We start from the raw sequence: 13,678 nt of genomic DNA on the forward strand, positions 1-13,678 counted from the left end.
CAGGGCATTGTTCTTTAAAGGAGGTATGCCTGCCATTTAAGACAGCCAATGTAAAAGAGTTTGGATTTAACCCTATTGATTGGAATATCATCTCCGACTAAAAATAGATCTTGAACCCAGCTCCAAAGCCCCGGGAATTGCCAAAGTCTTAGGAATCACTTGTGGCAACAAGACATTATCCAAGAGGAACATTCTGTGCTGACAATGGCATGGCAGAAGTTTGCTCACTTTGGTTTGTCAACCTTCATGCAACAGATATGAAAGAGATTATGTACAAACCACTACAAATGACTTTTTGGATGGCTCTAAGCTGCTTTGCAAGGAACATGGCTAAAGTGCATTGTAATAGATTCACAGGACTCTGCTTACAAGTGACCGGCACACAATCAGCCCCGAGCATATAATGAACACCAGTTGACACACTCTTAGCAGTAATGCAGTTAAGCACATACAAAAATGATGCCATCTAATAGCAGAGATGTCCTATAGACTCTCATCACAGCAAATACTTTAAAATAGCATATACAGTATTCTTTATATAAGCATCATACAATTATTATGGAAGGTGTTCCACTATGCCCTGCACAGTACAAAATATAGTGCTGTCTTGTACCTGCATCAAACTTCATGAAATAAGTTAGTTTGTCAACAATGACATCACAGCTGCCATCTTCCACAGGGTTGGAGTTCAGTTCTGTGTATGTTCGAAGCTCAGCAAACCTGTAATTAAAGTTATTTAGCACAGCCTGCAAAAAAGAAGGGTTCCCATAGTTGATCATTTAAGCAAGGCACCACACAGACTTCTCTTACCAAGATAGGTGAAGTTTGACAGAGTTTGACAATTAAAATTATTTTTAATTGTAACTGAAGCTTCTTCAGTAAGGCTTCAAAAGGTTAAACTCTGCCTTTCATCTCAGAAGCAAGCAAAATCTTTGATGTATAAATCAAGGGCTGGAGAAATTTCAAGGGAGAGAACCTTCGTGTTTCCCAGATCCAGTTAATTTGAATACATCGAGGCTCATGTCAAATACGCTGACCATGATTTTCAAGACATTTCAGGAAAGATATGAGTTATTAATCACAACTGGAGGTACAAGATAGGCAGAATCTGAAACCAATTAGCAAGATCCATTTAACAAGCTATCTTTACCACATATTCTCCATGAAGCATGACCAGAAGCACTGGGCAGAGTCAATAAAGAACATATCCTTCAGAAGCACTGCAAGGCTTTTAATTGTTTTAAAGGGGAAAGTAACTAGATTGGGTGCCTTAAACTAAACAATTTGGGAACAAGATGAGTAACATTTCATATGGTGTGGGGATATATTTCAAATTTGCCTGTCATAGGTTCAGAAACATGTTTTTAAAATTGTTTTAAAATTATGATTTTAAAAAAATTGATTTCAGGATCATAAGCTTTGCTTTTTGTTCAAATTTTTTTAAAAAACTCATTATATAAGAGTGCATTTGCATGTGCTATTTTCCATGGAATACATACTTGAACACACGGCTTATGAACCAAAATAATTTAAGAAATATCCAGTGTTTGTTTTTTATATTGGAAGGGCATCCCCACTGCATGTCATTTTGCAAAATGCTTTTGAAATTGTAGCCAGTATTCTGCTGAACTATTTGGTTGCAAAACGGCAATAATGTGAGCCCCCCTTCATGCCTCTCATGGTTGCAACATCGGTTGTATAACTGCCTGCATGTTAAGTCAGGGGAAGGGGACCTGATGTGATTGCAGTTCCACTCCATGTAGAACACTGGCCTGTATAATCAATTTGGATGTTTGCCCCAGGGCACACACATAGTCCTGTTAAAGAAATAAAGCCTTCTTTTGTAAAAGAAATACATTTCTTTTTTAAATGAAGGCTAGGGTGGAAATGGGAAATCTTCAGCCCTCTAGAAAAGCATCACATAGAAGGGCTAATAGAAACAGTCAGTGAGAAATATCATCTGAAATATTAGGAAGGTCAAAATCCCACTAACCCTCAACTATGTGCTCAAGGAAATGTCTATCCTTAGGTCTGTTCCTGATCAACGCTCATTTTCAGCACAGGTTGTAACACTGTCCCTTTACCCTATTTTTTAATGAGCTCCAGAATAATAATATAACAGTCATCTCAATTAAGCTGTATGACCTTCATAGAATATTCCTTCTTTAAACAAAACAAAGACAACTACTATTTGGGATTTTTTGAGTGTGGGAGAGAAGGGGAGTACTCAACACTATACAGTCAACGAAGCTCAACTGTGTTGCCCAAAACGTCCACAATAGAAAAATGAGAAAAGTGTTTGGGCTATAAGTCTTACCAAGACTGAAGAGGGCTCCTCCGTTGTCCTTCAGCAAGGAAACCCTGAGTGTCCATATTGCAACTGCCTCCAATCTGACCCTTCTGAAAAAAGTCTTCATTAAATCTAAAGTAGGAAATAAAGACTATTAACACAATGTGAACTCAAAGCAAGCATATGTTTTACTACATTAGTACTTCGCTTGTTATAGTTATTACTGTTATAATTAATTACATTTGTAAACACACACACCCCACTGATGAAGGAGTGCCCAAAACAGCTTACAATCGTAAGTCATAATTAAAAACACTACAAACAGATTCAAATACAGGACAATTAAAATCCAATGAGACAAAGGTAAAGGTAAATGTTCCCCTTGACATTTAGTCCAGTTGTGTCTGACTCTAGGGCACGGTGCTCATCCCCGTTTCCAAGCCATAGAGCCAACATTTGTCCGAAGACAGTTTCTGTGGTCACGTGGCTAGCGTGACTAGACACGGAACGCCGTTACCTTCCCACCGAGATGGTACCTATTTATATACACGCATTTTTGCATGCTTTCAAACTTCTAGTTTGGCAGGAGCTGGGACAAACGACGGGAGCTCACTCCGTCGCACGGATTTGATCTTATGACTGCTGGTCTTCTGACCTTGCAGCACAGAGGCTTCTGCGGTTTAACACGCAGTGCCACCACGTCCCTTAATAAAACAAAACAAGACCATAAAAGCCATTAAAATCTATGAACTATAAAAATCATCCCAACTAATTAAATACTATAGAGAGATGAGTCTTCAAACTGTTCCTGAGAGCAGTGAAAGTGGAAACTGTTCACATCATTATAACATCTGGGAGCCACACAAGAGAATACCCTCTCCCAGCTTCTTCCCTTGCCTGGGTATAACATAAGTCAAGCACAGACCTCTCATGGTTTCTCTTTGGCGTCCTTAAATCAATGTACAGATTTGTTGCTCTGCAGGACTGAAGATAACGAGAGCACTGGAGTGAAGAATCGCCCTGCATGAAAACCACAAACTTTTAAAGAACTGGAGGGGGGGGAAGGCAGGTGACAGCGCCAGAAAACAACTCAAGTTGAATATATATGAATATTCTCACCACTGCCTTAGGTCTGCAGTGAGTCTTTACTTCGTTTATCCTCTCTTTAATGTAACCAAAGTCGGATTGCTTCCAAAACACCCGCTGGGCCTCTTCTATGGTAGATACCCTGGCAAGTAGAAACAATGTAAAAGCATCCTTCTGAGAAAAAAAACAACAACCAAAAACAAACCCAGCTTTGGAGATATCGGACCCTGAGGTAAGGGGTTGATAAATTCTAGTGCACATCTTTGTTGTGATGCGGGAAATGCAATAAAAAAGGGATTATTTTAACTGCCTATGTAGAGAGAGACTAGTAAGTTAAATTATTTCTAGAGCAAAGTACTGAATGCAAACTGAGCAGAATGAGAAATGTTAGGATTTCTTAAACACTGCAGATATTTCTGTGTTGTTTTATTATCTAAGCAGTGTCCAGCAACAAAATGTTCCACAGTTCTCTGACATATGTGTGTTAAATAAGCCTGTGGCCAAGGAGAGTGGCAAAATCAAAACTAGGAAAGGAGATGTAGAAAACTGTACTCTAACGTTGGTCTTCAAGGGTAATGTCAGTTTATACATAGAAATATGCATACTCTTCTTTCCTCTCTCTTTCTCTCATACATACAAACATTTATTAAAATGTACAGGGGTATACCCAGGACAAGGTTTCTGGTATGCCGGAGTTCTGGATTTGGCATGAGAGTTAGTGGGGAGGGGTCAATTAAAGTATGGAGGATAGTTCATTGGAAATTGAAAGTACCCTCAATCCTACCACTGATTTGTAATATCAATGTGGACTACAGCTTTTTAGGTATCCTTCAGTCTCAAGAGATTATGGTAACATGCTCAGAATGGAGGACTTGGAACAGCGTCTAGTGTGGCCGAGGAGGCCAATTCGAGAGTGACAATCCCTTCTACACTGAAGACAAATACAATCTGTCCCCTGTCCAGCTTCCTGATTTTGCTGGTTTTGGGACTTCCTCTTTGCCTTGGCCTGCTGGACAAGGGTCTCTTCAAATTGGGCCTCCAGGCTGAATGCTCAGATGTCAAGGTTTCCCATGTGTTGAGGTCCATTTCTAAGGCCTTCAGATCCCGCTTGCAGATATCCTTGTATCGCAGCTGTGGTCTCCTCTGGGGCGATTTCCCTGCACTAATTCTCCATACAAGCGATCTTTTGGAATCCAACTGTCAGCCATTCTCACAACATCCCAGAGCTAACATAGACATTGCTGTTTCCGTAATATAGACATGCTAAAAATTCCAGTTCGTTCTAGGACTTTATTTGGAACTTTGTCCTGCCAGGTGATACCAAAAATGCGCCGGAGACAATACATTTTTTGTATCACCTGGCAGGACAGCTTATGGCTGCAGTAGACAGCCTTCCAATCTGCACAATATGCAATAGGGTACAGTGGCCAGTGAGCCAAGAGCCAAGAGATAAAAGGAACAACCGGGAAGTTTGGCCTTGGAGTTCAGAACGAAGCAGGACAAAGGCTAATAGAGTTTTGTCAAGAGAATAAGCTGGTCATCACAAACACTCTTTTCCAACAACACAAGAGGCGACTCTATACATGGAAATCACCAGATGGGCAATATCGAAATCAGATTGATTATATTCTCTGCAGCCAAAGATGGAGAAGCTCTATACAGTCAGCAAAAACAAGACCTGGAGCTGATTGTGGCTCTGATCATCAGCTTCTCATAGCAAAATTCAAGCTTAGACTGAAGAGAGTAGGAAAAACCACTGGGCCACTCGGGTATAATCTAAACCAAATCCCTTTTGAATACACAGTGGAAGTAAAGAACAGATTTAAGGAACTAGATTTGGTGGACAGAGTGCCTGAAGAACTTTGGATAGAGGCTCGTAACATTGTCCAGGAGGCAGCAACGAAAACCATTCCAAAGAAAAGGAAATGCAAGAAAGCAAAGTGGCTGTCCAACGAGGCCTTAGAAATAGCAGAGAGGAGAAGGGAAGCAAAATGCAAGGGAGATAGGGAAAGTTACAGAAAATTGAATGCAGACTTCCAAAGAACAGCAAGGAGAGACAAGAGGGCCTTCTTAAATGAACAATGCAAAGAAATAGAGGAAGATAACAGAAAAGGAAAGACCAGAGATCTGTTCAGGAAAATTGGACATATTAGAGGAACATTTTGCGCAAAGATGAACATGATAAAAGACAAAAATGGGAGGGACCTAACAGAAGCAGAAGACGTCAAGAAGAGGTGGCAAGAATACACAGAGGAATTATATCAGAAAGATTTGGATATCCCGGACAACCCAGACAATGTAGTTGCTGACCTTGAGCCAGACATCCTGGAGAGCGAAGTCAAGTGGGCCTTAGAAAGCCTGGCTAACAACAAGGCCAGTGGAGGTGATGGCATTCCAATTGAACTATTTAAAATCTTGAAAGATGATGCTGTTAAGGTGCTACATTCAATATGCCAGCAAGTTTGGAAAACTCAACAGTGGCCAGAGGATTGGAAAAGATCAGTCTACATCCCAATCCCAAAGAAAGGCAGTGCCAAAGAATGCTCCAACTACCGCACAGTTGCACTCATTTCACACGCTAGCAAGGTTATGCTCAAAATCCTCCAAGGTAGGCTTCAGCAGTATGTGGATCGAGAACTCCCAGAAGTACAAGCGGGATTCCGAAGAGGCAGAGGAACTCGAGACCAAATTGCTAACCTGCGCTGGATTATGGAGAAAGCCAGAGAGTTCCAGAAAAATATCTACTTCTGCTTCATTGACTATGCGAAAGCCTTTGACTGTGTGGACCACAGCAAACTATGGCAAGTTCTTAAAGAAATGGGAGTGCCTGACCACCTTATCTGTCTCCTGAGAAACCTATATGTGGGACAGGAAGCAACAGTCAGAACTGGTCATGGAACAACTGAGTGGTTCAAAATTGGGAAAGGAGTACGGCAAGGCTGTATACTGTCCCCCAGCTTATTTAACTTGTATGCAGAATACATCATGCGGAAGGCTGGACTGGAAGAAACCCAAGCCGGAATTAAGATTGCCGGAAGAAATATCAACAACCTCCGATATTCAGATGATACCACTCTGATGGCAGAAAGTGAGGAGGAATTGAAGAACCTTGTAATGAGAGTGAAAGAGGAGAGTGCAAAAAACGGTCTGAAACTCAACATCAAAAAAACTAAGATCATGGCCACTGGTCCCATCACCTCCTGGGAAATAGAAGGGGAAGATATGGAGGCAGTGTCAAATTTTATCTTCCTGGGCTCCATGATCACTGCAGATGGAGACAGCAGCCCCGAAATTAAAAGACGCCTTCTTCTTGGGAGGAAAGCGATGACAAATCTTGACAGCATCTTGAAAAGCAGAGACATCACCTTGCCAACAAAAGTCCGAATAGTCAAAGCTATGGTTTTTCCTGTCATGATGTATGGAAGTGAGAGCTGGACCATAAAGAAAGCAGACCGCCGAAGAATTGATGCCTTTGAATTGTGGTGCTGGAGGAGGCTCTTGAGAATCCCCTGGACTGCAAGGAGAACAAACCTATCAGTTCTAAAGGAAATCAACCCTGAGTGCTCACTGGAAGGACAGATCCTGAAGCTGAGGCTCCAGTACTTTGGCCATCTAATGAGAAGAAAAGACTCCCTGGAAAAGACCCTGATGTTAGGAAGGTGTGACGGCAAGAGGAGAAGGGGACGACCGAGGATGAGATGGTTGGACAGTGTCTGCGAAGCAACCAACATGAACCTGACACAACTCCGGGAGGCAGTAGAAGACAGGAGGGCCTGGCGTGCTCTGGTCCATGGGGTCACGAAGAGTCGGACACGACTAAACGACTAAACACACACACACAGTGGCCAGTGATCCTCCAGAGGATTTGTTTGTTTGTGCTATCAAATCGCATTGAATGTACAGCAAACATAATAGGGGGTTCACAGTATGTGATATTTAAGGGGTGGTTTTACCATCTCCATCTACCAGTGAGTTTCCATGGCCAAGTGAAGATTTGAACTCGGGTCTTGGGAGTTCCAGACCATCACTTTATCCGCACTGGCTCTCACACTGCAAACTTATATGGGCATATTACTGCAAAAATTTTGATGACAAAAAGCTGTTAATTAATGTTGCCACTAACACTCCTAGCTGCATGCCAAGTCACACAACTGGCACGCAAGTCATTAATTAGCAGTAATTGCCTCTGATTTACACAATTACACTTATGTTGCCATAAATCCCCAACAGAATTCTGGCAAGATGACAATAAAAATAATAGAATATAACACTGTGTGTTGTAATTATTTTAATTCTATGGAGCCTTGCGGTGCAGTGTTTAAATTGCAGTTCTGCAGTCAAGTCTCTGCTCATGAGCCGAGTTCAATCCCAAGGGGCTCAACCTTTCATCATTCTGAGGTCAGTAAACTGAGTACACAGCTCATGAGGGGAGTCTGTGTGTATGCAATGTAGACCGCATAATGCAATTTTAAACCGTCCAGAGAGAGCTTTATCCAATATAATGTGGTATATAAGCAGCTCCCATTGCTTTAAGCTTCATTCCTGCTCTCAATGTGCATGGTGCCTATAAACTACTCCGAACCTAACCTTCAGTGTTCAATGTAAACTAAAGGCAAAGGTTCCCCTTGACAATTTTTGTCCAGTCGTGTCTGACTCTAGGGGGCGGTGCTCATCCCCGTTTCCAAGCCATAGAGCCAGCATTTTGTCCGAAGACAATCTTCCATGGTCACATGGCCAGTGCGACTTAGACACGGGACGCTGTTACCTTCCCACCAAGGTGGTCCCTATTTATCTACTTGCATTTGCATGCTTTCGAACCGCTAGGTTGGCGAGAGCTGGGACAAGCGACGGGCGCTCACTCCGTCGCGTGGATTTGATCTTACGACTGCTTGGTCTTCTGACCCTGCAGCACACAAAGGCTTCTGCGGTTTAGCCTGCAGCGCCACCACGTCCCTAATGTAAACTAAACCACGTGGTATAAGCCACTCTATCCCAGCCAAAGCCTCTTCCAAATTACAGTCTGGAGACAATGAACTACCTCTGTTTGGGAAAAGTATTAACAAGGCTGTTATAAATGTTTCACATCTAACAAGAACTGTGTTTGAAAGAGTGGGAAAGAATGGTGGATACACTGGTGCCCAACTGCAGTTATATTAGAACATAAACTACATTGTTGATTTATCTGGGCAGTAATCTGCCAGGCAGGGACTTCAGTCTGGCAACAACTGATTCAATTTTCATCCTACCCAAGCTCCCTGGAATGGATATGACTGTGTGTCTTACATTCACACCATTTTACTTTTCACAGTTACCCTGTGTATGAAAGAGATGTTAGGCCAAGACGAGTGATTCTTAAGACGAGTAATTAGCCTCATGCCTGAGTGCCAATCTGAACCTGGTTGCCCCCAGACTTAGTCTGCTATACAGCAGGACCCCCATATCTGTGGAGGATTGGTTCCAAGGCCACTGCAGAAGCTGGAAAAAACAGAATGTTATTTTATGCTGTAAATAGCATGGTTTCTCGTTCCATGTAGTGGCCAATTCTGGTAATTTCATTGCTATATATATATAAACACACATACGCACACACACACACATATGCATGCATGCATGTATTGCTATTTTTCTTTTAATAATTTTAGTATTTTCAGGCCATGGAAAAGTGAATCAGTGGATACTGATCTCACAGATAAGGTGGTCCTACTCTACCATATACAAGTTCATATAATATACACTTAACTTCTGATAAATATGCAAACACTAGAATTATATCAAGGCACCAATCCTTGCTACATACAATTAATACAAAGGGTTGGGAAGGAAGGAAGGAAGGAAGGAAGGAAGGAAGGAAGGAAGGAAGGAAGGAAGGAAGGAAGGAAGGAAGGAAGGAAGGAAGGAAGGAAGGAAGGAGAATAGTTTATACCCATTTAAGCTCTACACATTCTTCGTATATACTTACCACCCTACCTCAGCATAATCACATACTGGATATCCAAACCTGTTTTCTGGCTTGCATGATTTCTCATAACCCCAACAGGCCTTTAAGTTCTTCAAGTATTTCTGTTAACACAAAGTCTGCATTAAAAAAGCAATAGTTGTTACATGTTGCCAATCTGCTTCTGGTTTCTGGTGACTCTATGGTTTAATGATCTCCAAAGGTCCTGCCTTTAACATGTCTTTCAAAGTGAAGGTCTTGTCTTCTTCTTCATCATCTTCTTCTTCTTTTGAGTTGGACACTACAGACTGGGTTTATTAAACTGAGAATCCCTCTTTCAAGAGAATGTTAACCTTACTGACAAACTGCCCATTTTGCTTTTTAAAATACTGTAGAAATGCACAGAATTTTTTTAAAAAATCTTTACTACTGTAGTTATTTTTAAATTGCAAAGATTTATACACATTTCCATACCTACAAATGGACATGCATATTCCTTTCTATAAAAGCATAAAGCTACATAAAATTAAACCTTAGCAAAGGAATTTGTCAATTAAGGGCACTAGAATGTTACTCTTTGCAAGTAAAGTTTAGACAATAATAATTCATGAGACATGGAAAATTTAAATAAAAAATAAAAAATAATAATAAATAATAAAAATTAATAAATAATAATAAATAAATAATTTAAATTACGGTTTAAATTAATTTGATTTTTAAAAATCATTGATTTTTTTTATCCACTCTGATTATGGCAACCCTTTTCAGGATTTTCCAGGTTGAGAATACTCAGAAGTGGTCTGCCACTCCTTTCTTCTGGGGGCTCCCAGGGACTGTGCAGCTTGCCCAAGGCCACACAGATTGGTTCTACAGTGGAGAATTGAACTCCCAACCTAGGGCCCCACAGCCAGATACCTAAACTACTGAGCTATCCAGCCACCTACCATTTTAGATAAAATATATCAGTTATCCAGTATCACAGATTGAACCAATACTTTATTGTTTGATATGCCCAAACAACTTTATCACAAGCAATTTATCCCAAAACAGCCTTTGAGTTAGTGCAAATTCAGCCCCCAAGCCCTACAAGCCAGCTTTTTGCAATCCAACCTATACCTGTAGGAGCCTCGTGGCGCAGTGGTTAAACTGCTGTCCTGCAGCCAAAACTGTGCTCACGACCTGGGGTTCAATCCCAGGTAGCCGGCTCAAGGTTGACTCAGCCTTCTATCCTTCCGAGGTCGGTAAAATGAGTACCCAGCTCTCTGGGGGGGCAATGTGTAGCCTGCATAATTAACTTGTAAACCGCCCAGAGAGTGCTTGAAGCACTATGGGGCAGTATATAAGCAGCACGCTTTGCTTTGCTTTGCTTTGCTTTGCACCCTCACTGAATTTTGATCATGAGTTTGAAATAATTACAAGGACCTCATAAAATCAAAAATGAAACAATTTTTGAGTTCTTGCAAACCTAGCTGGAAGGGAAAGGCCCCTTTCCCTGGGAGAGAGACAGCGATGGTTCCAACTACAGAAGTCAACCAATGGTTGTGGAAGGTAGTGGTGGGGTGGGGGAATCAAAAGCAAGTTACTACCATAGTTAACCTCTACCATTCTAAGAATAAAATAAATCTGCATTTTGTTTCAATAGAAAAAGGTGCACTCACTTTATATGGGCAATGCGGATCTTGCTTGCAGGCTATGACAATGTGCGGGTTATTATGCAAAAAGTAGGGGATATGCTCTTCTGGCAGATTAATGGTTTCATAGCGATACAGAGGCACTTGTGGACTACGGCTGCCATCACTAAAATTTCCATTCCGAACCTTGGCCAGGTTTTCTACCAGTAGCACTCCAAGCGCAAGCAGCATTAACATGGCAGTCAGGAAAACCTAAAGCAAAGATTAAAAATATTCAAGAAAGGCATGCTTGCAACCCACCAGACTCTATTAAAGTTATAAATTTCATTTTTGAATGCCTGGAAAAACAGCTTTCCCAGCCAAAACAGGCCTTCCTCTTGCAGCAAACATGCTATTACTATTAAGAGCTAAACTAAGACAACGGGTAAAGGAAAACTTTCTGTTCCCATGAGAGGCCTGGGAACTCAAGCTTAGGAAACTATGCTGGCCTCCCAAGGGCTTTGTCTCCTTTCCAGCCACAAAAAAGGAATGGGAACCAAACACAAGAGCAGAAGCCTCTGATCTGGCTGCTATACTGCCTCATGTGTGCTACATGTGAATTCTATGAGAGTGGCTTCTTCAACAATGTCTGTCACTGTCCTGGTCAACTCAGAAGCCACTTCAGACGCAAACCTTCACAGCACAGGACAGCTATTGAAATGATTTTCATGGGAAAAAATATATCAGGACTCCAGGAACACTGCACCAAGTGATGGAAGCGCATACACAAATGTTGCTAGAAAGATATCCTACAGCAAAATGGATGGGTGTTCTTTACATGTCTCGCTGCACTTATCTTAACTTCTCCGATTCTAGGCTTGTGAAACAGCCCGTTCTTTCCTGACTTGTTGCTAGTTATGCAAACAGATCACAGATAACATTAGATAATAAGCAAATGATTGCTGATATCAGGGGCATTAAAATTTCTCTTTTTTAAAAAAAAATTCTATTTTATCTTTTTTGTTCCTATATGAAGAGAAATTTGGAGGTTTCTTTCCAATTGGTTTTCAGAACTCAGAACTCTGCCTTCTTTCTCCTCCTGGCTTCCTGTTGTCTCCAAATAACTCTGGAAGCATAGCCAGATAGGCAAGTGAAAGGTATACATTCTTATAGTGTACTTGAGCATTCAAGGTGCTTTGAGTGCATTCTGCAAGACTTATACTGTAACATTTACATCTCTATAAGGCAAAGTCTTTTAATCTTTTACTAACTCATGCCCTCTTTTGATGAACAAATATGTCATGCCTTCACATGCTTTCATTTGAAATTTGAAGCATATCAGAGCATTTGTACATAGGGATATTTTAAACCTCCAATTTGCTTGACATGAATAACAATGCACCACTACATTACTAAGAACGCAATTGGTATAGTTTTCCCTCCTTCTTTGTCAGATAATACTTATAATACTGAATAGCAAGGATCCTAATGCTTATTTACATTGGCGTAAGTGTAACTTTGTGTTGCTGATCCTTCTCCTGTGAGGCACAATGGGGAATCAAACACCCAACTCCGGGTCCACAGCCAAACACCTCACTCACTAAGCTATCCAGTTACACCATTACACTTTATGCCATTACACTTATGTCTGCAGAATCTACAATAGGATTCTGGCCATTTTTTTTTCCAAGCTACACATACCTTCCTAGAAATCCTTGTTGTAAGTATGTCTATTCCTATACAGTGGACCCTCGACTTACAGACGGCTCGACTTAGGGACTTTTCAAGTTGCAAAATTTAGGTTCGACTTGCAGCCGGAGAATCGGCCTTCAGACCAGAAAAAAATGGAACAAAAATGGAACAAAAACGGCCGGTTACAGGATTAATCGATTTTCAATGCATTGTAGGTCAATGGAGACTCGACCTACAGACTTTTCAACCTGCAGCCACCGTTCCAATACGGATTAATTCCGTAAGTAGAGGGTCCACTGTATTGCAGAAAAGGGACAAACAGCAAGATAACATAGCTTACCTGAGTCCCCTTTAAAAAGCTTGCAGCATGAGCAAGATGAAATGTCAAACTTCAAGCTGCAAGTTCTTTTGAGCAGGGATCTACTTGTACCCTGTACGCTGATTGTGCCAATACTGTGGTCACATTGATGATACTGTACGACCAAATAGAAATGACAGAGAAATAGAGGCAAAGACTGGTGGGCCCATAGATTTACAAAGCATGACAGCTGTCCATAGAAGGCAGAGCAAAGCAAGACAAATGAAAGCAAAGATAAACAGAATATAGATTCAAAGTTTCATCAACTTGGCACCCTCCCATCAGTCAGTATAGTTAATGGTGGGAGTTCATGGAAGTTAATAATCTAGAAGCAGAGGCTGGCAAAGACTCTAAAGCAGAGAAGGGGAACTTTAATGGTTTGGAGGGGATGGGGCATTTTTGCACCCCACAGACCACATATACACCAAACGCCAAAACTTACAGAAGAAGTTGGCTGGAAGTCTGCATCTACTCAGTGGTTTAGATACCTGGCAGCAGAGCCAGAAGAGGTTGGGAGTTCGAGTCCCCCACTGGGCCTCCTGCGAAGCACAGCCAGCCTGGGACGCCTTTGCCAAGCTGCACAGAACCCACTTTTGAGTATCATCCAACTGGAGAACCCTGAAAAAGAGTCACCATAAGTCAGAACTGACTGATCCGCACATAATTAATAGTATTATTTGCGTTCAACTGGGCAGGCGAAGGTACAA

The 13,678-nt window shown here is 41.4% G+C and overlaps 1 protein-coding gene across 5 annotated transcripts in view; it reads right to left on the reverse strand.

The window, feature by feature from the left end:
• The window catches only part of EOGT (EGF domain specific O-linked N-acetylglucosamine transferase), a 33,653-nt gene that overhangs the window by 19,169 nt on the left and 806 nt on the right, over positions 1-13,678 (reverse strand). For 2 of the 5 annotated variants that reach the window (XM_078385110.1, XM_078385108.1), the window contains exons 2-8: positions 13,414-13,589; positions 10,970-11,194; positions 9,336-9,436; positions 3,410-3,518; positions 3,216-3,310; positions 2,318-2,422; positions 614-720 (exon numbers count right to left, since the gene is read on the reverse strand). In XM_078385110.1, the coding sequence (XP_078241236.1) occupies positions 614-720; positions 2,318-2,422; positions 3,216-3,310; positions 3,410-3,518; positions 9,336-9,436; positions 10,970-11,179 (727 nt within the window). In that variant the 5' untranslated portion in view covers positions 11,180-11,194; positions 13,414-13,589. Of the gene's footprint in view, positions 1-613; positions 721-2,317; positions 2,423-3,215; positions 3,311-3,409; positions 3,519-9,335; positions 9,437-10,969; positions 11,195-13,413; positions 13,590-13,678 lie in introns of those variants that run through there. The other 3 variants (XM_078385109.1, XM_072989413.2, XM_078385111.1) reach the window with 3 other exon arrangements.

The sequence above is a fragment of the Pogona vitticeps genome, chromosome 2 (assembly GCF_051106095.1).
Source record: "Pogona vitticeps strain Pit_001003342236 chromosome 2, PviZW2.1, whole genome shotgun sequence".
Lineage (NCBI taxonomy): Eukaryota > Metazoa > Chordata > Lepidosauria > Squamata > Agamidae > Pogona > Pogona vitticeps.